The sequence below is a fragment of the Sceloporus undulatus genome, chromosome 4 (assembly GCF_019175285.1).
Source record: "Sceloporus undulatus isolate JIND9_A2432 ecotype Alabama chromosome 4, SceUnd_v1.1, whole genome shotgun sequence".
In the NCBI taxonomy this organism is placed as follows: domain Eukaryota; kingdom Metazoa; phylum Chordata; class Lepidosauria; order Squamata; family Phrynosomatidae; genus Sceloporus; species Sceloporus undulatus.
This window is the reverse complement of record NC_056525.1, coordinates 233,138,057-233,164,489: the sequence shown is the minus strand read 5'-3', so window position 1 is coordinate 233,164,489 and position 26,433 is coordinate 233,138,057. Positions and strand designations below refer to the sequence as shown.

The window sequence follows — 26,433 nt, the reverse complement described above, 5'->3', positions numbered from 1 at the left end:
CAGGATGGTCTTCAAGTTTTGTTTGCAAATTTGCCTGGAAGTTGTCTCTTACGGCAGCTTGTTGAAGATTGTTAATAATAATAATAATAAAACTTTATTTCTAGCCCGCCTTTCCAAAGATCAAGGCGGGTTACAGCACTTAGACCATACAACCATACAGTCCACGAAATACAATAAAATACATTAAAAACATCAATCATCAATTAAAACATCTTACAATGAAAATAACTGTCCAGACTAGCACAATTGTGCATCAATGAGGGGAGAGAAGGGGATATCTTGGGGGTATTAGGAGTATGCCTGCTGGAAAAGGTGTGTTTTGAGCCCCTTTTTAAATTGGTCCAGAGAGGCGGCCGAGCGGAGCTCGCTGGGAAGCGAGTTCCAGAGCTTGGGGGCCGAGGTGGAAAAGGCCCTCTGTGTGGTGGTAGAGTATCTCACTTCAGGAACTCTTAGCAACTGCTTCCCAGCCGATCTGAGTGTGTGGGGCAGATTGTATGGAGAGAGGCGGTCCTCCAAGTACCCTGGGCCCAAGCCATTTAGGGCTTTATAGGTAATAACCAACACTTTGTATTGTGCCAGGAAGCGAATGGGCAGCCAATGAAGGTCTTTAAGCATAGGTGTCATGTGACTGACCCTGGAAGATCCAGTGACCAGTCTTGCTGCCATATTCTGAACCAATTGAAGCTTCCGAGTATGGATGCCACCCCTCTTAGGTTTGAACTGAAAATGAAGATTTAGTTTGCACCTTATGAGGTGATGATCTGTCTGGACATTCTACACTGGGCATCACTCGGGTATGACGGACATCGCGAATATTTCTCTGGCGCACTAGGATATAGTCAATGAGGTGCCAGTGTTTGGATCGGGGATGCATCCAGGTTGTCTTCAGGCTATCTCGTCTACTTCATTTGTATTCAGCTAACTGAGAAAAGCTACTATTAGTAGGAAACTAATACTGCTTCTCAGCATGTACACTGCACTTCCAAACCCTTCAAAGTGTTTAACAATCAATGATTACCAATCCATGAAAGCTTGTAAAAGTCCTTTGAAGTTGAAACTATCTGAAGCCAACTGCTCTAACTTCTTATATTTTCACATATCATTATAAGAGTACTAGGCAAACAATGGGATCCAATGGACTCTGGGAGACCAGGGTTTGAGTCTTCACTTGGCCATGGAAACCCACTGAGGGACCCTGAGCACTTCACACTCTCTCAGCCTCAGAGAACAGCAATGATACACCCTCTGAACAAATCCTGCCTAGAAAAACTTATGATAGGTTCACCCTACGGTTACCATAAGTTGGAAACAACTTAAAGGCAGACAACAACAGCCAACTTCTCACATTGGTCATTGTTGTTGTTGGCCACTATTCTGCTACTATTTCCTGGGGCAAGTGGCAAGGAGAAAAGTAGAAATATCCTGGTTTCAATGAGACATGAAACAATACCGCCTTCTCTTCTCAGCCCACCCCATCTTATATGAATGGAGTTTCATACTCAATTCATAAAGTGTCAGTTGTTTTCCTTAACAGCTTTTACTTTCAAATTAAAAAGATGTCATAAAATTGTAGCACTAATTGCCCCTCAAAATTATAATTATTCAAACCAGTCCATTACATTTTCATTTTAAACAATTACTCCCATATGTTAGCAAACGGACATAAAACTTACATTCATTCAATTACAGAACAAATGTAATCAGTTCTTGGTTTTTCCCCTAAAAGTGAATTCATACTCAGTAACAGAAGTGATGAAATAATTTACAACATTCACTCTGAGGGAACTTACTCAAGGCCATGGTAATGGCAATCAGTAGCTTTTTCAAAAGGCAACGTTCTCAGTTTGCGAGGTGACAACTCTGGTGTCAGAAGGAAAGGGCTTTCACTGAAAAATGAGGAAAGGGAACAAGGGGGAAGAATCCATTTTAATGTGAAGTTATTGCTTATTTCTGCAAAACAATACATTCTTATAACCATTGGAACAATCTGGTGTAATGACAGTATACAGACTATTTTTGAAGGAACAGGACAGCAAATTTATCTGGGTAATCCTATCAGCAGTCACAAACCATAGTGCAGTCTGATATGTGTAGAACAAGGACTTACCTCTTTTGAATGTACAAAGGTTGTAGATCACCAATGGGAAACCCTTCTGGGGTGAAATACTTCAACAGTTCCTTAGCATCAAGCAATGTCATTGATCCCTTTTGGCTATCTTTACGGCCAAGCAGCTGTTCAGAAACTCTTGACAGGAAAAATTAAGTTGCAATTGAAATAAACACTACAGCACACAAGAAATTAACATAGGAAGTTGATATTGGATACATATGAAGGTGGAGATAATACAATTTGTAATATTTGTCTGCATTCAACGTGTGTAATTCCTGAATATTACCTTGTTTTTTGCTTAATTTTTTCCAGATTTTCTATGTTCTGAAGGACAGTTCTTTCTGGCCACTGCATAGGATTCCAGCCTTTTAGATCCAAGTCTGAGTTGAGGGAGAAGACCAACAGGGGGGGAAAAAACAAACAAAACAAAACAAATCACCAACCATAATGCACTGCAAAATCCGTGCATTCAGTTTTTCTCTAAACACAGCTGAGAATACCCTAGCTTCCTATTGCAGTTGCCGCTCCGTTTTCACAAACTTTGAATCCGCGTCCCTTGCCTGTTAGTGGGTGGCAAATGGAGGGGGATAAAATGGGGCTTGAATACTGGTGATTTTCAGTTTTTGCACGGTGTGTGTGTCCAGAACAGATCCCCCTCGAAAACAGAGGGGTTACAATATACAGGGTTCTGTGCAACAAAGCTTTCTATTTCTCCCCCTACACTTATACACTAAAAGACATTCCTTACACATCTTTTTCTGTTTATACCAAGTACTTTTTTTTAGAAACAACAAAGAATCAACAGAAAGAATTTTACATAGAGAACATAAGAACAGAACATGAGACCTTTTGAACAACATCTTAAAACGATAGGGGCTTTTCTGTAGGAAAACCTGGAGTAAGTACTAGAACAGTTTGCAGTTATTTTATGTATGATATATCTGAATGTTTATGAGACAAAGGTGGTATATAAACTGAATAAGTAAGTGCACCACTTTCAACAAATTGGATAAGTGGGACTTAATTTGCTAAGTAAACATTACTTTTTTTGGTAAAGGCAGGAGGTGTAAAGTTCTTTGCATGATTGGGCTTGAACAAACTCCTATATTACACTTTTGCTTATCCACCTCCTCTATCAGTAAATGGGGCTCCCACTTTTTGGGATGGGGGGAAGGAGAGAAAGAATTAACATTTTTGAGTGTGTAAGTACTAACCCACCTAGATACTGATAGCAGTTAATACCAGCTTCCACCCCCTTCCCCAATGCTATCTAAAACCACTCCAAAGATGATTCACCTGCCTTCTCCTTTTTTAATGCACTATATTAAATGCAGTCTAGAAATATGAATGGGAGAAGACAATGGATGCAGGAAGGCCACACTGATTATTTCTTGTACTGCCAGGTACAACGTGAAATGGAAATACTAAGGTGGGTACATTCACCTTATTGATGCTGCTAAGGTGCAATAACTTTATGGGAGTTTGCAGATAAGAATTTTTCAAAATCACAATAAATAAGCATCTCAAATATGCCTACCACAAACAGGCCCCTGGTCTTTCATTTTGACAGCTGCTACTGGACAACTGCTATTCGAATTACTGGTATGCCACATTTCCAAGAAACGTTCTCTCGTGCACACCATCAGGATTTTCAGGTGATCAGCTGAAGCCATCCACTGTTGTCTCACAGATCCCTGCCCTTCTGCAAGACAGAAAGCAAAAGATCAGCTTAGTTGCTAGGGGGTTTTCTTCAGAAACCAACACGGTAACTTTAACACTACATATACCTCAATAAATTGTTATTAGGTTATGCCATGAAGTCATTTACAACACCAAGCTGTAGCTAGACATGAATTACAAGCTACCACAAAAAATGCCTATGTTCTAGTAATATGCTATTTATTGCTTCCTATATCAACATACTTTTTCCAAGCTAAAACTGATTAAAAGAGACCTGAGAGACCTGGAAATATTCCTGCACAGCTAGAAAAGAGGAAGCATAAATCATGAACAACAACAACAACAAAAAAAAAACCAAAACAAATAAACAATATGGATAGGGTTGCAATATGACAGTTACTTCAAAACTAGGACAGTCCCTTCTCCCTCATCAAGGGGGAGAAACATGGGGAAGAGATCCATGGGGGTAATACTATGAGTTACCACAATGGGGTGAGAGCAACCCTAGTGACGCCACTGGTCTTCATGTCAGAGTGGGGATTCAAACCGTGGTTTCCAGTCATAGGCATAGTCCCAAGCAGCAAGTCTGAAGCACCCCCACATCTCTTTCCACTGGGTTTGCTCTCCAGTCATAAACCAATGCTCAAATCACAACACCACACTGGCTCTCTACTGAGACTACATACTGACTACATACTGAATATACACTTGGCCTCCCCACATGTGCGACTTTGACTTTTACCGATTTGATTATTTGCAGATTTGATTAATATGTTCTCTCTAGGAATCCCTAAGTCCCACAGAGAGATTGTGCTGGAAGATGACCATAGAGTTGCTCTGGAAGATCTAACAATTACTAGAGAAAACAATTCCCTAGTGATTTGTTGGTTCTCCAGTGTGATTCTATGGTCAATTTCTGACAGATACTGACCACAGAGTTGTGCTGAAGGACCTAGAAATTTCTAGAGGTGTTCTCTCAGGTTAAAAAAATTGTGGTTTATTATTTGCAGTTTTCCCACATTCTTGGGGGTTCTGTGCCTCTGACCCCAGTGAATGTGGAAAGTCCACTGTATATCACTTATTGAAGATAAATAGTCAAAATATAAGTGGAATATATGTAAATGGTTCATCAAAGATGTGGCAATAACATAGTCCCGCTCCTTCCTCCCACATACAGTGCTATCTTAAGCAGGTTCATTCAGAAGCAAGTCCCACTAAGTTCCACGAGAGTTTCCCTAGGAAGCCTGTACAGGATTTTAGTTTCCAAGTAATCAGGTTCTGCTGGGAAAAGTCTTTATCTGAATTTCACTGCACTTGTGAGTATCTTAGAAATAGTTACTTCTTGAAATTGTGCTGTGGCAAAACCAATAATTGCACCTGTGAGTTTTAAAATTCCACATTCTCACCATTCCACCAGCTACAGCCATTTCAAGAAAGAAAAAAAAAACAGTCCATGTATATCTGAAGTAACAACAAATGACACAAGATTCTTTACACATTTGCAATGAATATTTTAATGTCCATTCTTCTACCGTTTGTACTCAGTTGAAAAACGAACTTACTCTGTCCTCTGTTGAGGATCAGCTGGGAAGAACCCCCAGGAAACACAAGAAAAAGAGAGGGAAGTCATTTATATTGACATATATTTAATCTAAATGAACGTTACCTTGCAATCACTATTCTAATGCTTTTCAATTTAAGCCCATTATACATGGAAAGATTTTCACCCAGCTGCGTATATGACATAAGCTATCTCATACCCATTTATATCAGCACCAAAAGGTTTGTTAGTATGCTCTGCAACATTTCCTTGCAACACTTTATAGATGAATTCTGCATCTGCATGGAATACAGACTATTTTCAGACACAGATAGGAAGCTGCCCTTATCAACTCACTGATACAGTAATCACATTTAGCAGTTTGCTGTGTTGAAGTCACAAGCTAAAGCTTTTCACAACATGGAGATAGATATCACTCATATCTACATAAAGAACTACTGCTTAAATTATAACTACAAGGGCTGGTTGAAAAATCTGGTGGGGTCTTACTTTTATTTGGTTTGCATTTTAATCTTTCCATACACCTTGTAATTCAGCTGCAGGCAACCCAAGCATAGACCTATCTGTTTTGCAAGCAATAAAACACTCCCTGCCCCTAAATCAAACAGAATTCAACGTCCTGCTAAGGGATTGGGGGGGGGGGATTTCCTTCTAAAGCACAGGTTTACCTGATGTGCAATTCTAATTTTTCTTAATGACAACACTTTCTAAACATTGTTTGAACTCACTAACTCCTCCAGAGTTTATAATGTAAATACTGCCAAATTAAATCCCAAATTAAGATAAATTTGTTTTATATCAGTTCAATAGCTAACTGTTCTCACTGTTACTCACTCAGGCAGTGGTTCAAAGCCAATGATTGGACACAAGCCAGTTTTTCCTCTCTTTGTAAAATCTGTTCCACACAGAAATGTGGGAGAGATCTGATGAATTCTTCAAACAAACCTGTGTTGATGAAAGGGAGAAGTGAAGACAAGAGATGATCAAATTCTATGAAAGTTAACAATATGAATGACTCAAGTAGGAAATATCCTGGCTCAATGCCTGGGAGAAAAATACTGTATGAACTTTATAACCAGCAACCACGGATGACATCACAGGTAGTTATATTCTCTAGCACAAGCCAGCATCCAAAAAATTTCAGATTTTCATAGAAATTCAGCTAGAATCTACCTCTGCCTTTCTTCTCAAAAAGCTGCACAATAAATACACACACACACGCACACACCAAACAATAGCTGAACAAAGCCATTTAGAATATAACAACCATCAAACAGAGAGGAAGTGTATCATGGGAAAGGTTATTGTACAATCAAGGAAACCAAACAACATGGTAAAAAGTAAATAAAGAAAAGGGCCACCTGTCTGTCTGACCTGGAGAAACAGAACAACTCTGTGAAAAGGGGGGGGGGCACAAAGGTGATCCTAACCTACCAGTGGGAATATTTGGTTGTAGAGGGGAAATTCAAAGTTGACAACAATTCAGTAGCCACTGTCTTTGGCCATTACTTCTCTGCTTCTATGCTCTAGGTGAGAGCAAAACTTTCTGTTTGCATGAACACTTGATCCCTAGCAACATGTAGATTGGTCATTCCAACAATCTCACTTTTCTTCCCCCCCCCTTTTTTTTGTAACCATCTTTGCCTGATGATGACTCCATGGAGCTTTGAAACCTAATATAGGCGGGATACAGACCACCCTAAAGGGCGGTCTCCCGCCGCCCTAGTTTGTTGCACGAGGGAGCTGCAGCGAACAAACCGTGCAGCTCCCTTGCGCAACAAAAAGAAGCCACAAAAGCAGCTTCTTTCTGCGGTGCCATTATGACGCCACAAGGCGCCAATGGCGCACTTGCGGTGTCATAAAGGCGCCGAGATGTGCAGACGCTAGGCATCTGTTACATCAAAATGGCAGCGCCCATGTGTATAGGGCGCCACCATTTTTACACCCTCGTTACATGCGAGGGGCAAGGCACGTCATCAAACCCCGCCCCTCGCACATAACGATGGCGTCCGATAGAGCCCATCTATACAGCGCCATAGTTATTGCAGGTAGGGTTGGTGAGAAGCTTTTTCTGACTGGCCTAATAAAGTCATCACCAATGTATGTTTTGGATTTTGTTTTATAATTATAACAACAACAACAACAACAACAACAATTTATATCCTGCTCTTCAGCCAAAAGGCAGTCAGAGTGGCTTACATATTGTTAATTAGACATTTTCCTGCCCTCCAACATGGCTATTTTTAATTCCAAGTAGAGCAGAAAGAAGATCAAGTGAATCAATAGGGCTAATTTTACAAGTCCCACTCACTGTGTCTGCTTTAATTGGGACTAACAGTTGGATCTAGTACTGTACCAAATTTTAAAAGTTTAACTATCATATTTTTATTAAAGAACTAAATCCACATCTTTTCTGCATGAAATGAAAACATACAGACTACATTCTGTGTGAACTTACCTACTTCTGTTTCTTCTGTGTTTGTGGTCAGTTTTCCAATTACTTCTGCAAGAATAGCTGAGCCATTGATCTGACTGGCTGAATAGATCAGTGTTGCCTTACACCCTCCACAGCCATTGCCTTGTACCAAGAAATAATAGTTGCACATTTCTCCTTTCAGATCTACTTCTGGAACTAATAGGAATTATGAGACAAAAAGACTCAGAAGCCCTGCTAACACTAAGAATAATTTGTTCACATACACATTCTGAAAGTCTGCAGTAATTCTGAATACATTTTAGATTTAGAGCATATAATTCCTGTCTTTTTAATAGTAAGCTAAGTCAATTGAATATGTAATTTAAAAGAAATACAAACACCTCTTCATTTCTAGATGTAGAGTGAGCTTCTTCTATTATTTCAATGTATTTTATTTGCGTAAGGAACATTAAACTCTGATGCCCAATAAAGTTTTTCAACCAAAAGAATAAGAAGAAATTCTCTATTCCACAATCCATTTATGTTTATTTTATATTCTACCCATCCTGTGCTCAGAACAGCTAAAACGCAGATCACTATCTATCTATCTATCTATCTATCTAGGATAAAAGCAATGCTCTGATATGCATTTGACAAAATGAACTAACAAACTGACAAACAGTAAAGGTGATTCTTCTTGCCAGATACTGCCATAAGTGCTGCCATTTTTGATAGTGATATATGTCAGAAAATGAATGGCCAGAAAAAAACCCTTTCTTTGCTGAGAACATTTGGGGCCAGTGCTAAGTTACTGGGTATATTGAGACATCCTGCTTACTATAGATGAAAAGATGAGCTGGCCCCTGCATTTTGACTGCCACTGTTTGTTCTCTTCCTCCGTGATTTGTTTCCTATGACATCCAAGTAGAAGTGCCATTGTTTAATTTGTTTCTCTTGCCAAACAACTGAAAACAAATCTAAAACAAAAATGGGTTTCTTGCACTGCTTGCCACATGAGTTAAAGCAGACAGCTAAGGGGGAAAAATACACAAGAGCTGACTGCATCCATATTTGGGAGTCATAAAGGCCACTCTTGCTACAAATGACAGGAACACAGGAGCAAACCCAGTGGCTTGTCCCCGATGAGCTGGAATTCTACTAAATCCTAGCTTGGCATGATGTGCAAACATGGTAAGTGTCTGCATTTGAACATTACATTAATTACTGTTAAGCAAGACCTGAATGGCCTGGCTTATACAGTCTCTTGTCTTCCTCTTGAGTAACCAGAAAGAGGGGTTTTGAAGCAGGACTGTCACTTCTGCTGCTTTGACATTACACTTTCCAGTATTGTACTAACCCAGAATCATACTCCATACAAGCCTGCCTTAGCTTTGAAATCTATGGGGGTGAGCCTTCTTTTGGTCCTACCACCCTGAGAGGCACATTTAGTGATGATGAGAGCTTTTTCAGTAGCTATTCCCAGACTGTGGAATTCTCTTCTGAGGGAGGTTAGGCTATCACTGTCCCTCTTGCCTTTCCACTGGCAGGCAAAGGCTGTACTATTCAGGCTGGCTTTCTGCAATTGCTTGTCTAATACAGACAAAGGCTGTAATATGGTAGAGCTTGACATTTTAGATTTATCTATTATTATTGAGAAGGTTTAAATTTTTAAAACCTAAATTGTGTGACAACTTTAATTTGCACCTCTTGAAATGACCAATGTATTTTAAAACACATGGATTATTGTAGTTTTACTGCTACATCTTTTTTAATTAAGTTGAGAGAAACCTAGAATCCAAATCTAACCAGTCAATCAATCAATGGGTAATCTTAATTCGGTTTAATTTAAATAAGTCAGCTTTATAAACCATGCTTTGAAGCTGGCATGTGAAACTAAACTTTGTTAATATTAATCACATTTTGCTAGATCTGTATGGCATGTTATATACCTATATGGCAAGGATTAATCAAAAGAAGTGAAATCCATTGTCCATATTCCTCCTTGTGTCCACACTAGCGGATGTACAGGGAGAAGCCAGGCTCAATCATGTCTTGCTGAAACACAGAACATAATGTTGGCAATTTCTGACTTCTTGATCTTATGATTAGAAGGTGGGAAAGCTTAGAACAAGAAGATTTAAATGTACACATAACTTTTCTCACCATTGATGACTTTTGGCTTCCGAGTTATATATTCTTTCCATTTCTTCGTACCTAATTGGCTTGGCATAGGAATCAACATGCCACTGACACTGCAGGGCAATATAAATAAAGCACCTACCTGTAAGGAAAGCGCACATACACATATCTTTTCCATTATCCAGAACATTCCAAAAGATGAATTTATGAAGTATCAGATATTAGCCTGATCCATCAAGAGTACAGTAGTCCCTCGGGTTACGAAATTAATTCGTTCCGCGGCTCCGTTCGTAACCCGAGTAATTTCGCAACCCGAAAAGGCTAGCGGCTAGCGCTGGAAAGCCGCTAGCCGCGCTTTGCTGTTTGAATTTCGCGCCGAAAAAAACATTCGTAACCCGAAAAAAACATCGTAACCCGGAACAGTTTTTTCCTATCTATTTTTTTCGTATCCCGGAAATTTCGTAACGCGATCAATTTGTATCCCGGGGTACCACTGTATTCTCATATTGATGTGATGTGAATCAGCTTCAAAGTGAAAAGATGCAAAGAAAACTCTAAGAAGCTGCCTCAGCTTCAGCATTTTTACATGGGCATAGGCATCCATGAAAAAAGACTACAGCACCTCCAAAGGTCATGGTTTTTTTAACCTACAATAATGTCTGCCCCAGCAACAGCAATAAACACAGAAGACACTGAATCAAGTGAAATGTTTCCAAGAACATCCTGTCCTAAAATGCACTCAGTTTCAGTTGCCAGCTATAATTTCATTTCCAGAATAAGTTTAAGGTACATTTTTTGTGGTTTTGATATGAAAGATCTTGCTATTTTCAGCCAATTTCCTTTTTCATTCCCCAAAACATTTACAGTCCTAGATGGATGTCTGACAATTAAGAGATAATGTGCTGCTTTAGATATAATGCAAAACAACAGAGTTAAATAATGCAACACTCTTGCCTAGCCAAGAACAAGCCCACATGAGCCTTGAGCATACAAACTTCCATGACTCCTCTGGAACTGCTGTAGAGAGTCAGCTTTTAAAGTAATCACTGATGTGCACTATGTCCATATCCAGAAGAACACTCATTAGTATAAAACAGGGTTGGGGTGGTGGGTTTTTTGTTAAAAAATAAAACAAAAACAAAACCTATTTTTGTTTAAACTGATTTTTTTAGTTTAAGACAGTTTTTTTGTATTAGAATGTAGTCTACACTAATAGAGATGAAGAAGCAAAGCAGATGATGCCGAAGGAATGGCCAGAAACCACTCCTTCTGTGGCTGGTTTTGGGCCACATTCAGTGGCTTCGGCACAGCCTCCGCATGATCCCGGGGCGTGCATCATGTGCTCACTCCGCCCCTGGATTGGCCCAACGGCAGCCCTTTTGGGCCATCTGTTTTGAGGCTTAAATCAAAAAATTAAGTAACAGAATGCAGTTCAGATGTTATTTTTAAATTTAAATAAAAATAATTTTAACAAAATTGTTCTTTTAAAAAGTGCTCTTTTAAAAAGACCACAGTGCAAAGAGAGCAATTTCATATATCAGAAAAATATGTAGCGGTAAAAAATATTACTATTTTTCACTTTCTCTCAAATCTGCATGCTTTTCTAGGCTGACATCAGCATTCAAGAAGCAGATGACAAAGCAAAGCGACCAGATAAGAAATGTGAGGATGAGACCACTAATTTATTAACTGTAGTTTAGCTTTATACCGACATCAATCATTTAACAAGTCATACTGACTAAAAACATTTTACTAGGAGGAAAGTGTTTAACTATCCTTCCAAGAAACTCCTTACAACTGCACTTAGATTAACCTGTATTTAAGGCAATGAAAGCCAATATGACCTTAGAAGCAAGATCATTCATTATATATCAGTTTTTCAACATACATATAAATGTTACATTGTGCTTTATTTTACTAAAATGTAACAATATACCTTTCCAGGCAAAGATGAAATCTGATTCCAAAATAACCTAGATTTTTCCTCAACATTCGTTTTTGCCAAGCTCCTACATAGAAAATTAAGGAATCATGTTTTCACACACAGCCATGAAGAACAACCGTTGAAATTTGTCCATGCAATACTGTACTAACATTTTCCCCAATGTAGTTTAAACATTGGAAGTCAATGCTTATTAATTGTTTCTTCTCATAAAGACTTAGTTTATGGAGTCCATGTGCTTCTTCAAGAGTACTACACTGGTATACAAGGAGCAAATGCACACACATATCCTGCAGATTACATATGGACATTATAGCCAGACTCCCATACAGATTTGACACTAACACAATTGTGTAAGGTACATATCGATGGAGCTTCCCACTGAAAGGCCCTCCCAACATCCCAACTACCACTACCAAGGCCTTGGAGAGAAAAAAGAAAGGGCAGTATCTGTCCACTGCCATCCCTTTTCCTTATGTGTTGTGTCTTATTTAGACTGTAAGCCTGAGAGCAGAGAATTGTCAAATTAAGAATTTGTAAGCTGCTCTGAGAGCCTTTGTGGATGAAAGAGCAGATATAAATACTCTAAATAAATAAATAATGTCTAAATAAATAAAGTCTGCCTCCATTTCACAATCATAAACATAGGCCTGTTATTGACTGCCAAAATAAGGCTGCTTCGAGTCTCTTTGGAGGTATGCTATTTAAATGATGCATGGGTCCTAAGAGTCCGGAGGTCGCGCCAAAGCCACACTCCATTCCTAAGCACTGGAGTGCAGCTTTGGTGCAGCTTCCAGATTCTTAGGATGCATGCATCATTTAAATAGCATACCTCCAAAGAGACCCGAAGCAGCTTTATTTTGGCAGTCTGTAACAGGCCTTTGATACCTCTGCATGTTTAAAGGTAGCTACTACCTTTCCAAACATTTTGTTTCAGAAATGTCACCAATGCATGTTTTCAAAACACCTAAATCCTACAGAATAAGCCCTGAAGCAAAAGGATACAGCTCAAAGTGAAGATTTGAAACAAAAGATGTGGGCAGATGAGTCAGCAACACCAGCTGAACAAATTTTAATGCAGGACCATAATAATGGAAAACCTGAGAAGAAAGTAAGTTGGGGAAAAAATAATTTTGATATTATTTTTGTAAAAGTCAACACACACATACTTCTAAACAAGGTGTGGAACAAGGGTTGCACATATTAAAGCTGAGAGCAGGAACATTTTCTGTAAACAAAAGTTCACCACTTCCACTTTCCCCTAATAAAGGACTTTCATGGAGCTGCAAAAGTCAGAGGAGCCTTTAGAGGTAATATGGACGGCAACTGACAAGCAACAACTTAGATTAAGGCAATTTGCATGGGACTGATTTTGGAGTTCAGTGCTTACTCCTGAGAAAAGCAAACTTCAAGAACAAGGAATTGCATTTACTTGCATTCTTCCTTTTCTTGTCCTGTCCTTCCCTTCTTCACTTTGTTGTTTTTCTCCTCCAGATCTTAAGACTTTAAGTTTCCTGGAGGTAGAAGCCTTTCTACTGTACCTGTAGGGCAGCAATTACTCCTTCAAAGGCTCCATGTTAAGCAATTTGTCTCCAGATATGTGATTATGTTCCATTTACTTTGCATATGTATCAGAGGACCTGACACACATTTTCCTCTGGATAGTTATTGTCAAGAAGAGTTGTGTATTCTCCCAACTTGCTAAGCATAAGTTTCCACAAGGTCTAGGACAGAGATCAGGGAGGTGGCTCCTGGGCCCCTATTTTACAATACCTAAACCACACCACTAGAGATCCTCAATGCCCTCAAACTCCTCCCACCCCAAATCTGGATTATTTTTCAGGCAAAATATGATCCAAATCATCACACACACACACACACACACACACAAAACCATCCAAAACACCAAGGAAAGAAAGTGTGCTTTGGGACCAGACTTTTAAATAATTGATTTTCCTTTTGTGTGTAAATGCCATTCTTTTAGAAAAAACCACCTTCTGATTTATTGCACAGCTGTGGCTAGATTTAATTATCACTGATTTTTAAAAAATAAGAAATGCAGTTCAAAGACAGATAGAACAAATGCTTTACCTCTGACAAACTGGTAACATTCTTGGTCTGTTCAGTTTCATCGGCAATGGAGGAAGTATTAAAGCACAAAGTGCTGAATGGCTTTCTAGATGCAATGCCTTTTATGCAGAAGTCTGGAAAAGTAATTTCAGATGCAAACTGAAGAAAATAGAAACAAAGAAGAATTAAATAAAAGTGCTTACTTTTAAATTATCAGAAGTACACTGAAACTAAGTGCAATTAACATAACTCTAAACATTGTTAGATTTTTTTTAAAAACTGCAAAATTGCTTTTTTAAAGAAAATGTAAGTTTTTTTCTGAGTACACATTTTCACCACCCCCCCCATTGATATCTTTCCTCTTCCTCTCCGAAATGAGTGACAAAAAAACAGCTGCCACAATGCAGTATCTAATTCACCTTGCATCATCCTTTCCTTCCATGTATGAATCCAATATGCATTTTTCAGCATTTAGGTACCAAAATTGCTATCACACTTTTAATGAATTTCCACATCCATACCTTTCGCTCCCATATCTGAACTTTTCCTCTCCACAATTCTCTTGAATCAATGCTATTTTGTAGGTTTTCAGGAGCCACAATGTCAGCAGAAAGATAATCTACAACTTTTTGCCAACTAATGCAAGAAGTAAAAAAAAAAAGTGATTAAGTTGTGTAAGGCTTATTATGCCTTACCAGCATCAAACCTGAAAGCTATGAAGGCTGAAAAATACTATCTTAAGAGCAATAATGACATATCACACTAGCCATTATTCACTGTCAAAACACAAGCTAGTGTCCAGATTTTTGCAAAACACATGTAGTATCGCTGAAAAAATAAACCAATAGTAAAGCACAAACATTTTAACTAGACCATATCTATTTAGATATCATAAGATATCACCCATATTTTGTATTCTAAATTGTGTCTAGTGGGAAAATATTGTACTTGAATTCAACACACATTATTTATGTTCCCAGATATAGCTACACAAGAAACATTTTTATCAGGCTGCATTTTTAAAAAGTGCTTGAATCAGTCAATTTGCATCCACAAGACTTAAAATTCCATGATCGGTACATATTTTATACATGCTTTTCATTAACAAAGTCTACATAATAATCAGAAAATTCAGGTTATAAGACAGGAATAGAAAATCTGAATCACCGGGGAGTTCCTTATCCTACCACAAGTTGCTTCTTCTGTTATCTCTGATCAAAGATAAGAAGCTATTTACAGCCTAGAAAGATACTGCATGCAACTGAGCTCTGGTCTTCAGGTTCCCTGCCCCTTTGCAAAAGTCATGAAACTCTTCCTTAGTATTCTGATATTTAACTTAAGGGTGCCTAAAGGTATGCTTCAAAGCACACTGAAGAAATAGTTTGACTGCCCTGGCTCTGAATCCTGGGAATTTTAGTTTATTGTTGCAGCAGAGCTCTCTGACAGAAAAGGCTAAACGTCTCCCAAAACTACAGTTCCCAGAATTCCCTAGCATTGAGCCAGGGCAGTTAAAGTGTTCTCAAACTGGTTATTTCTGCAGTGTGTTTTGGACCTATGTTAGAGACCAAAAGGTAACTAGATGACCTATGACACCTGAGCTTAACCTGACCTACTGTGACTCTGGCGCTTTACAGACCGCCCAAAAAGGGCAGTCTGCCGGCGCCTCCGCTTCCGCCACCGGGAAGCCTCAGCTTCTAAATGGTGAGGCTTCCTGCCGGCCAAAAAAGAAGCCGCAAAAAGCGGCTTCTTTTTGCGCCATGGAAATGATGCCGTAAAGCGCCAATGACGCACTCACAGCGTCATTTCTGCCGTGCGATGTGCGGACGCTAAGCATCCGCAACATCAAGATGGCGGCACCCATGTGTATAGGGCATCGCCATTTGTACGTGCTTGGCACGTACTAGGGTTAGGAGCGTCCGGAAAGGATGCCCCTTTCTAACCCTAGTATGTGCCGAGCACATACTTTCCGCCCATGCGGAACGGGCCTCTGAAACACATCTTTCAACACTAGCAGAGGCAACACTTAGATCCAACAGTCCAATACAATCCAAGTATAAATCTAAGCAGGACAATAAAGAAATTATAAATAAACGCTCGCTCTTCAGCCAAAATAATGACACTGTGAAAGTATACTGTCTTTTGGTACAAACCTATCCCCCTCTCTTAAATGTCCTTGGCAAAATATGGCTTTTTTTATATAACTTGCAAAAATATTAATTCATATAAGGCAACACAGTTAAAACAGTTACCTGAATGGTTTACATACCACCACTCACCTTTTGCTGTCATTTGCTACAATAGTGATTTTTGCTCCATGCCATTCTCTCAAGTGTTTCAAGGCACCAATGACTGGCAAGCAATCTTTTAATCGAGGGGCCTCTCTTTCTGAAGAGTGCCATATGACATCAACTATTGCTTTCCCTGCAGAGGCAATTATAAGGGGTATAAAATGTATGCAGAAAGACATTCAAACACTTAACAACAGCAAGAAATTGTAAGCTGGAATTACTACTCTCTGGTCAGCAGAAAGCGGATCACACTCTTCAATAATTTATTTATTTATGTAAATTTATATGCCATGTTTCTCCCAATGTGAGACTCCAAACAACCCACAACAGAAAGAAAAACTAATTTGGAAAGACTTCGAATCCTTCTAGAAGAGTCCTTTCCAGTTTGCAGTCCTTGGAAAGTAGCAGTTCCAAGGAGGTACGTCTTCTTTGCTGCACAGCTCTTCATTGATAAACTGATCAACAGTGAAAGGGGAAAGAGGGAGGCCAGAGGAATGACATGTTTAAGCTCTCTTTCACCATGATGTTTAGTGTTTATTGGATGAACGGGATGAAAGAGATAGGTTGGGAAATATGTACAAGCACAAGAAAGAAAGGAAAACGTCTCCCCATCCCCTTGCAAAACTCAATTCCAGGAATTCCAAGCATTTCCAGTATGTCAGCTATATTATTTTATTAGTGGATCTCCAGGGAAACGATGGGCCAAGACAAAATCAGTGACGAAATGAAAGAAAGAATAGAAAATAGGACATAAATATGAATAAGTTAAACTGGAATTAAAGTTTGAATTAAAAGGTCACAGAAGGTTTAAGCTTCCTGTTACCTTTGCAACTCTAATCTATAGCACACCAGTATTAGTCTTACATCATGACCATTCTTCTGTTCTCTGACATTCAACCACAATATGCTCAAACAGTATAATCTTTTCAAGTTCATTTTCAAGTCAAAAGCCTTGTTTTAGCCTTGTTGTATGCTGCTTTGTGTCTCGTGTCAGGAGAAACACAGGATATAAATTTAAATAAATAAATAAATAAATAAATAAATAAAGGCTGTAAATGAAGAGTTGACTATTTATTTCCATTAAGATGCTTAATCTTTTTTAAATTCTTATACTTTTTTAAAATTTCCAAATCATATATTGTATCTGGAAATCTATTCTCATTAGAGAGTTTGAAGGAATGGTGGGGCAGAAAAATGTGGAGGGAAACACATTTTCCTCCTGTTTCTTTTTCCTCTGAAGCATTTTCCACACAGAAAAAAACAAAACATTTTTAAAATAAGGACTATGGAATATTTTATTCTAGAATGGTGAATAAAATGTACAAGGTGCTCATATTTTTACTCCCCCTCAAATTAGCACTAAAACTATGTAACAGATTTTTTTTTATTTAAGACTATCAGAGCATTGCAGTTCCTCATCTTGCTTTCTTATTCTCAATTCTTTTAATGGAAATGAATACTGTACTTTATGTCTGCTTGAGACTGTTGAACCAGAAATAAAATAACCCCAAAGCATGGCATGATCAAATAGCAATGGTCCAACATTGGCTAGTGACACTATAAAACTTTTCAGAACAGAATTACTTCCCAGAAAGAGTAAACCATATACTGTACCAATAAGACAGACAAAATGAAAAGCTACAGTACTTGGAGAAGATTCAATACACCAATATGCAAAACAATTTGTGAAAGGCATGCTAAAACCAAAGTGAGTAAAAATACAAGTTTTTAAGATAATGAGCAAAATAAAAAAATGATTTCAAAAATTTCTGGATTACCGGGAGCAGGAAGTTTATCTGCTAAGTGATGTATACTCTCTGCACATTCTTCATAAAGACTGTAAGACAAATTTTGAAAATAAAGGAAAATATTACCATCAAAATATAGAAGTATACTATATAGAATTAGAAATATAGAATGATTATGTCATTCAGATCATCATGTTTTCAAACTGAGAAATAGATATGTCTCTAATGTGTCAACTATTGTCAGCATTTGACTTGTAAATTCCAGCACAATGAAATCAACCCAGAGCACAGAAAGACATGATTATCATTGCTGACTTATGGCAACCCTTCAGTTAACCTACCATGGGGCTTTCTTGGCATAATTTGTTCATAAGGGGGTTGTTCTTGCCTTCCTCTAAGGTTGAGAGAGTGTGACTGACCCTAGGTCACCCAGTGGGTTTCCATGGCAGTGGGTTTCCATGGCAAAATGGGGGTTCAGATCCTGGTCTTGCAATCTCTAGTCCAACACACAAACCACTACACCACATTGGCTCTCAAGAGGACACGATAGATATGCATAACATTATGTATGGGATGGCAAAAGTGGATAGGTAAACTTTCTTCCTTTTACATAATACTGTAGAACCTGGGACTATCCCATGAAACTGAATTTTGGACAGTCAGGCCAAATAAAAGGAAATAGTTCTTCATACTGTGCACAGTTAAAGTGTGGAATTTGCTAACACAAGCTCTAGTCACAACAGCCAAGTTGGATGGTTTTATGTGGGATTAGGAGAAATGTATGAATGATAAATGTATAAGTAATCACACACAAACGCTCACTATTTCTGGAGATAATATGCCTCTAAATGCCACACTTTAGGGAATTGAGGTACAATAGTGCTCATCTCATGCTTGTAATCTTCCAAGAGGCATCTGGCTGTCCTTTATGTGAACAGAATGCTTGGCTAGATGGGCATCTGTTTAGATCCAAAAAAATCTATGCTTAAGATATACAAAACCTCTTCCCAATCAACTACTAATGTATGGTGGACCTCCTTGTCCTCTCTTCCACATTTGGTAGCACAGAGACACTTTCTTTCCACCAGGCATCTTGAAGACCAGTATGAGAGATTCATAATGCCTGATTGTGCACAGACTGCATCCACATGCATTCTTTCACTCAAAATGGAGAGAAACTGCAAGAGAAACCTCTGAAGAATATCTGAGAAACCAGGCATCTGTGCAGAGGAGCAGCAAGCTCTCCCCTTTTCAGAGAGGAAGACAAAGCAGGCTTTGCTTGGCCCTTCTGTCCTATCTGTCCATGTCTATAACCTTTTTTTTTTCTTTCCTCCCTAATGTATATCCAACTTGTGTAAAGGGTTCACCACCACAATCCAGTACAAAATGTAATATAGTAGTCCCTCCACATTTGCTGGGATTAGGAGCACAGGATCCCTGTGAAAGTGGAAAAAATGCAAATAAAAACCCACTATTTTTTAACCTCCTAGAGAAATCTTCTCTAGGAAGGCCTAGAAGATTTCTCTGGAAGAACTAGAGGCTCCTAGAGAAGATTTCTCTAGGAGCCCCTAGGCCCTCCTATGGTCAACCTCCAGCAAAAAGTGACCATAGAGACATGCTGGAGGACCTAGAGAAAACATATCAATCAAATCCACGAATAATCAAATCCACAAATGTCAAAGATAGAAATGTGGAGGGCTAAGTGTAATGTCAACAGCATAATTGGACTGCAAACATGTTATGTAGTAATCTAAATAATTGCTGGATGCAAATCATACAAGAACAGACTCATAATTTCTACAAACGATTCATTATAACTACCTTCATTCCAAAAAGTTGAATCAAGTATTGGTGAAATATGTGGACTATGTTTGAATTTTAAGTAAGAAAAGTTAACAACAGGATTGGTAGCTCCCAGCCTCAGAGGAACTGGCACTGGAAAAAACACATCACAGCTAAGAGACAAATGGTGCTTGCAGAAGTCACACTATATCATACACACATGCATCTTTCATCAGTGCTCTCATAGCTCTGAAATCTCACTTCAGATTTTTCAGGGTCTGACTTGCAAAAGTAGTCTGATTAAACCCACCAGGAAACCAAAAACGCAAAGAAATGTGTGTACTATAAGCACAATCATCTTAAAATGCCATCTCCAAGTATCTGAAAACTATCATTGGTACAATTTTCATTTTTCTCAATCACTCTTTAACATGCACATTCCACAATATCAGTGTGAACTTTGATTTGGATTTCCTGCATGGCAGGGGGTTGGACTGGATGGCCCGTGTGGTCTCTTCCAACTCTATGATTCTATGATTCTCCTCATGACATGAATCCCACAGTACAATGCATGCATGCCCCAGTTGCAAAGCCTGGAAATTTTACTTTTGGGGACTGCAACTTCTAGTGTCCTCAGCTGGCATCCCTACTGGAGTTTTTTGAGAACTGTAGTCCAAAAAGTAACATTTCCAAGCTCTAACTGAGAGTGCTGCTGGCTGGCTGATTTCTAGTCCTGAATAAAAGTGCCCGGCCACAGAATGACTGCCCCCCACATCATGTATTAGCCCACCGCTCTGTCCTCGTAGTGTGTGTGTGTGTGTGTGTGTTTTTAATAGATATTTTAATTGTACATGTTTAATCCTGTTTTAAGGGGGGGGGAATTTGGGACATACAGTGCTCCCTCGGGTTACGAAATTAATTCGTTCCGCGGCCGCTTTCGTAACCCGAAAAGCCTTCGTAAGCCGAAATGCCATAGGCGCTAATGGGGAAAAGCCGCGATTTCGTGCGAAAAAGCCGAAAAAAGCACCAAAATTTTTTTCGTAACCCGAAAAAACATTCGTAACCCGGAACAATTATTTCCTATGGGATTTTTTCGTATCCCGGAAATTTCGTAACGTGGGTATTTCGTATCCCGAGGTACCACTGTAGTTTTGTAAATGTGGATTTTAATATGTTGTGAGCCGCTTTGATTGTCTTGTAACAGAAAAGCAGGATATAAATAAAAGTTTTATTTTTATTATTTATTTTAGTCATGTCTAAGAAATAAGTGTATGTGGCTGGGTTAGGAGAAAGTAAGGGTGAACAGCCAAGAATAAAAGGGGACAGAAGAGGAGATTATACACTTTGTAGCTCCTGTGCAATCCAGGCAGCAGAAAATCTATGGACTTGCTGTGCTGAGCCATTCTTTACTCAGCCCTCTAAGAAAAATCCTCCAGACAAGTGGAGCAGAGGACCAGTAATGAACTTACAAAAATATCCTTAAGGCCAATATAAAATGTAGTTTTCAAAAGAGTCCCTGTTTACAAAAACAAACTCCAGCAAGTCGATTACTATTATGACTTTGTTAGTAATGTATGCACATTTAATCAGAAGTAAACATTACTGAATTCAAGGAGGGCTTGTTTGAAGCATGATGATTATAACTGCTGCATAAACAGATAGTCGTTTTCATTTTGTGTGCTTGAAAAACTGACTGGCTCCCCCTTCTGTCAGCATGGGCAGTTTAATCATACTTTTTATACAATGTATATAGAGTGGTCCCTTTGGATTCGTGGGAGATACGTTCCGTCCCCCGCCCCTGCAAATCTTAAATTTCGCAAATATTCAAGTCTCATTGTCCTCAATAGCGTCATTAGGGACAATGGGACTTGACTATTTTTCAAATCCCTCCCTCCCTTCCCTTCCCCCCTTACTGACATTTTCCCCCAGGCGCTTGGGACTTTAATCGGAGCCTGGGCTGCCACGGCTTGTAATTGGCCCCGGCAACCATCAGGACTTTCTTTCCCAGCAGCTCTCAGAGCCTGGCATAGGCACACCGCACCCGCTCCAGCACAGCCAAAGGGTGCACAAAACATCCATTCCGATTAAAGGGGAGGGAGGGAGGGCGCTGCAGTCTTGGCCTCATGAATGACCAAAACTGCAAGTGCCAAGGCTGCAAATCCAGAGGGACCACTGTATTCATAGAGTTGTCATAAACTGACAGGCAACGTGAAGGCACATATGCATACATTTTATTCACAATTTATTCCTAAACTGAAAATACAAGCACAAGTCTTTAACATTAAACTAGTCAAAGTCTCTTTAACAAGTTGCTAGATTCATAGGCTAAATACGTAAAACTACTATTAGATGTTTTCTACTATTAGATGCTCTAAGCCAGCACAAAAATTAGATGAAAAATAAATATGCAGCCCATGTTCTGACATTCCAAGGTGATATTTACATTCTCAAAACATACAGAACAATCTAACAGTGAAATTAGTTTGCTGTGACCATTTTGCTACTTTTTGTTGTTATAAATTATCATAAGATCCTTGTTGTTGACAGGCAAGTTATACATTTAACACACACCTCTCTCCCGTTTGGATAGCATGCTGTGGTCCTTCACAAAACCAGAGCCCTAAAACTAATTGCCTCAAATGGGGACTATATATTCATTTAGATTATCTACATAACCACTCTTCTAGGCTATAGAGAGCAGGTCCTCCCAGCTCCTATTTTATCATAGACCTGACACCTTCTATGACTTCAGCCCTAATCTATTCCTAATTATAACAGCAAGCCATCCACTCCTCACTCTTCACTGATAGCCAACCCAAACTCACTTCTACACTGTGGCAAAATTATTAATTCTCACCCCATGTTTGTCTGTCTGTGGCTCCATCTGCATTGCAGAATTAATGCAGTTTGACATCACTTATTTATTTATTTATTTATTTATTTTTATCCTGCCTTTCTCCCAAAGTGGGACCCAAGGCAGCTAACAACACTTTAACTACCATGCCTTAGTGCTACTGAATTCTGGAATTTGGAGATATTTAGTCTTCTCTGAGAGCTCAGATGCCACAATGAACTACAAATCCCAGGATTCCATAGCACTGAGCATGGCAGTTAAAGCGGTGTCAAACAGCATGTATTCTGCAGCATAGCAGCAGCTTATGATCAAATCTCAAGAGTTCCTTTCACTGTACACTGTGGAGCCATCTAGTAAAGAAAAAACAACTCACACTGACTCACTCAGCAACTCGGTGGCCGTATTTGTGCTGATTTCCCTAGTTCTAGTTTGCAGTCAAAATTCTCTCATTCTTACATTGTATTGTTTAGGTTGAATTAGCATGGTGTAGCGGTTTGAGTGATGGACTATGACTCTGGAGACCAGGGTTCAAATCCTTGCTCAACCAGGGAAACCCACAGGGTAACTTTGGGAAAGTCATACTGGCATGACATCAGAGGAAGGCAAAGGCAAACCCCCTCTGAACAAGCCTTGACAAAAACAAAAAACAATGGTAACTTCATTTTAGGGTCACCATTAAAGACACACAACAATAGTGCTTAGTTATTTTATCAAAAGTAATAATAAATAATTGTATCAACTTACTCAATGGAAGATAGGGATTCCTGACTGTTACTATCTTCTTCCTCAATATACTGGTCATCACCAATGCATTCTTCAATATTTCTTTGAATAGAGTTTTTGCTTTGATCGGTCTCTAGATCAAAATCAATACTCTCCCAGTCAGAGCTACAGAACTATTCAATTAAGAGAAAACTATGTAAGGGTCATGCAGCTTACATTAATATTTTAAGTAACTATGCAACATTACTAACTCACCCGAGAAAGTCCACAAATTGACTGAATTGCAAAATACCATTCTTTCACACCAGGAATCCCAACAAGTGAACAGGCTAGAAGAAGAAGCAATAGCAACATTACCATTTAACCAAAAATACTACCCGAAACCTCATTACCATTTTCAAGGCTTCATAGTGGCCTGAAGGAGTTGAGCCAATACTCGACAATGACAATAATGCACAAGAAATTATCAAAATTAAGAACTTAAACATATTAAGCACTTAAACATATTTACAAAATCAAAGTATCACAACTATTTCAAACAAGTGTCCATTCTTGTCATATTATTCCTCCACATTTTATATTAAAAGTAGATTTTGACTGCATTTTTGCTGCAATATCTTTGCTACAGTAGGGCCATACCAGGTATATCATACTAAGGGCCAAAACACATTACAGAAATAATCCAGTTTGAGACCGGTTTAATTGTCCTGGCTCAGTGGTACAGAATTCTGGGAATTGTAATTTGTTGTGGCACCAGAGCTCTCTGACAGAGAAGGCTAAATGTCTCACAAAACTATAGCTCCCAGAATTTGCTAGCACCGAGCCGGGGCAGTTAAAGTGCTCTCAAACTGAATTATTTCTGCAGGGTATTTTGGCCCAAAGTTATCTCTGCTCAGGCAAGGCCATACCTGGTATATCAGATGAAATTTCATGCTGTTGAAGCCAGGCTTTCTCTGAAAATGATGGATCTAAAAGTATTCACAAACTATAGACCTCATCCTTAGTAGGAATGCAATTTCCTCCAGATGCTGACCACCTCTTAAACAGACAGATAAACTATCCACAAAGACCTCAATCAGGACTGACTTTCATTGGCCCACAGCCATTTCCATTCGCTTGTCCAAGAACTACTTGAAAATATCAAATGTCTCAACAATATTAGACAAAAAGGAGAGCAGAGTGTCATCCCCATTTCTGCAACATCTCAGCACCTATCCCTGCATAATCTCTGATATTAGTTTTATGTATATTTTAAAGAGGAAGGAGAATAAAAAGAGAGCCCTGAGAAACTGTCATGAAAAGAGCAGTAATTCCCTAGCATAAGTTTCTGGACGTGGGCATCTAACCTGGGCTGGCACCACTAGAGTCCCAATTCAGACAACCTAACCAGAAGGAAAACATAGTCAAAAATACTGAAAGCCCCTGAAAGGTCCAACACTACCCCCATCTTCCTCCTGGCACAGACCATCCCACATAGAGCAACCAAGGCAGTTTCTTTTTCAAATCCAGACCTGAAACCAGAATGCAACATATGTTGGGCAAGTAGTAGACTAAATGTGTGTCCTTGCTTTATTGACAGTGTCCGAAAATTGGACATGTATTAGTATTTGTGTTTTATGTACCTGGGAAATCTTCAGATTTTCCATTCAAAGAGGCAGTACAATTTATCTTCAGCAAGTTATAAATGCTTTCTGCTGTCAAACCTGCAAAATATAAAGTGGGATGGGTTGGCATGGAATGCACTGAACAATCTCATGAACAAAAAACCTGTGAAGTCTAGTTTTAAATGCCATGTCTAACATTCAGTCATGATTTAGTGAAGAAGCAGTATTCTAAGTCTCCACAAGCATATTGTAGGCTTTGTAGCCACAACATTGTAAATTCAATCCTAGAGGGCTCCAAGATTGATTCAGCCTTCCATCCTTTCGTAGGTCAGTAAAATGAGTACCCAGCTTGTTAGGGGCAACTGGCTTACAGATTGTAAACTGCATAGAGTGCTGAGTTCCCTAATGTATATGCAGCTTGTGTGAAGTATATATCTATATATCTATTATTAGTATTATTAGTATATATCTGTATATCTATACAAAGAATATACAGTGGACCCTTGTTATATGGTGGGGTTTGGTTCCAAGATCCCCCGTGGATAACAAAATCCATGGATGCTCAAGTTCCATTAAATATAATGATATAGCAAAATGGTGTTCCTTATAAAAAATGAAAAATCAAGGTTTGATATTTGAAATTTATCCTTTTTTAAACATTTTCAAAACGTGGATATTTGAATCAGTGTATAAAAATTCAGTATACAAGAAGGGGCTGGAAGCCATGCCCTATGAGGAACGACTTAGGGAGCTGGGGATGTTTAGCCTGGAGAAGGTTAAGAGGTGATATGATAGCCCTATTTAAATATTTGAAGGGATGTCATATTGAGGAGGGAGCAAGCTTGTTTTCTGCTGCTCCAGAGACTAGGCCCCGGAACAATAGATGCAAGCTACAGCAAAAGAGATTCCACCTCAACATTAGGAGGAACTTCCTGACAGTAAGGGATGTCTGACAGTGGAACACACTCCCTCAGAGTGTAGTGGAATCTCTCTCCTTGGAGGTCTTTAAACAGAGGCTGGATGGCCATCTGTTGGGGATGCTTTGATTTGGATTTCCTGCATGGCAGGGGGTTGGACTGGATGGCCCTTGTGGTCTCTTCCAACTCTATTATTCTATTATTCTAAGGGCAAACTGTATATATAGTGGGCCCTCAGTATCCATGGGGATCTGTTGTGGATCCCCCTGCGGACACCAAAATCTGCGGATGCTCAAGTTCCATTGTCCAAAATGGTGGTGCGGCGGGCAAGGGGCCACCTCCTCCACCACTTCCTCCCACCTCTTCCTTCCTCTTCTGCGACTTCCTCCTGTCTTCTTCTCCTCCTCTGCAATGCAGGCTTGCCATATGCAGATGCTTAAATCTACAGATGGCAATTCCAAACATACATAGGGGCCACTGTATATACACTCCTCCTTCCATATTTGCGGCTTTGACTTTTGCGGCTTTGATTATTCATGGATTTTATTAATATGTTCTCTCTAGGAATATCTAGGTCCTCCAGTGAAACTCTATGGTCA

General features: G+C 39.1%; 3 protein-coding genes across 4 annotated transcripts in view; 1 reads left to right on the top strand and 2 right to left on the bottom strand.

Moving 5' to 3' along the window:
- Window positions 1-25,123, bottom strand: part of LOC121928054 (MDM2 binding protein) — a 36,064-nt gene extending 10,941 nt beyond the window's left edge. The window contains exons 1-17 of the mRNA XM_042462254.1: window positions 25,114-25,123; window positions 24,936-25,016; window positions 23,569-23,642; window positions 23,335-23,486; window positions 17,985-18,043; window positions 16,195-16,339; window positions 14,440-14,554; window positions 13,940-14,077; window positions 12,854-12,948; window positions 11,843-11,915; window positions 9,931-10,048; window positions 7,810-7,983; window positions 6,186-6,296; window positions 3,648-3,812; window positions 2,397-2,490; window positions 2,108-2,245; window positions 1,791-1,886 (exon numbers count right to left, since the gene is read on the bottom strand). Coding sequence (XP_042318188.1) covers window positions 1,791-1,886; window positions 2,108-2,245; window positions 2,397-2,490; window positions 3,648-3,812; window positions 6,186-6,296; window positions 7,810-7,983; window positions 9,931-10,048; window positions 11,843-11,915; window positions 12,854-12,948; window positions 13,940-14,077; window positions 14,440-14,554; window positions 16,195-16,339; window positions 17,985-18,043; window positions 23,335-23,486; window positions 23,569-23,642; window positions 24,936-25,016; window positions 25,114-25,123 — 1,838 coding nt within the window. The remainder of the gene's footprint in view (window positions 1-1,790; window positions 1,887-2,107; window positions 2,246-2,396; window positions 2,491-3,647; window positions 3,813-6,185; window positions 6,297-7,809; window positions 7,984-9,930; window positions 10,049-11,842; window positions 11,916-12,853; window positions 12,949-13,939; window positions 14,078-14,439; window positions 14,555-16,194; window positions 16,340-17,984; window positions 18,044-23,334; window positions 23,487-23,568; window positions 23,643-24,935; window positions 25,017-25,113) is intronic.
- The window catches only part of DEPTOR (DEP domain containing MTOR interacting protein), a 741,617-nt gene that overhangs the window by 371,923 nt on the left and 343,261 nt on the right, over window positions 1-26,433 (bottom strand). The window lies entirely within an intron of this gene.
- The window catches only part of MRPL13 (mitochondrial ribosomal protein L13), a 434,401-nt gene that overhangs the window by 370,223 nt on the left and 37,745 nt on the right, over window positions 1-26,433 (top strand). The gene's annotated exons all lie outside the window — the stretch shown is intronic.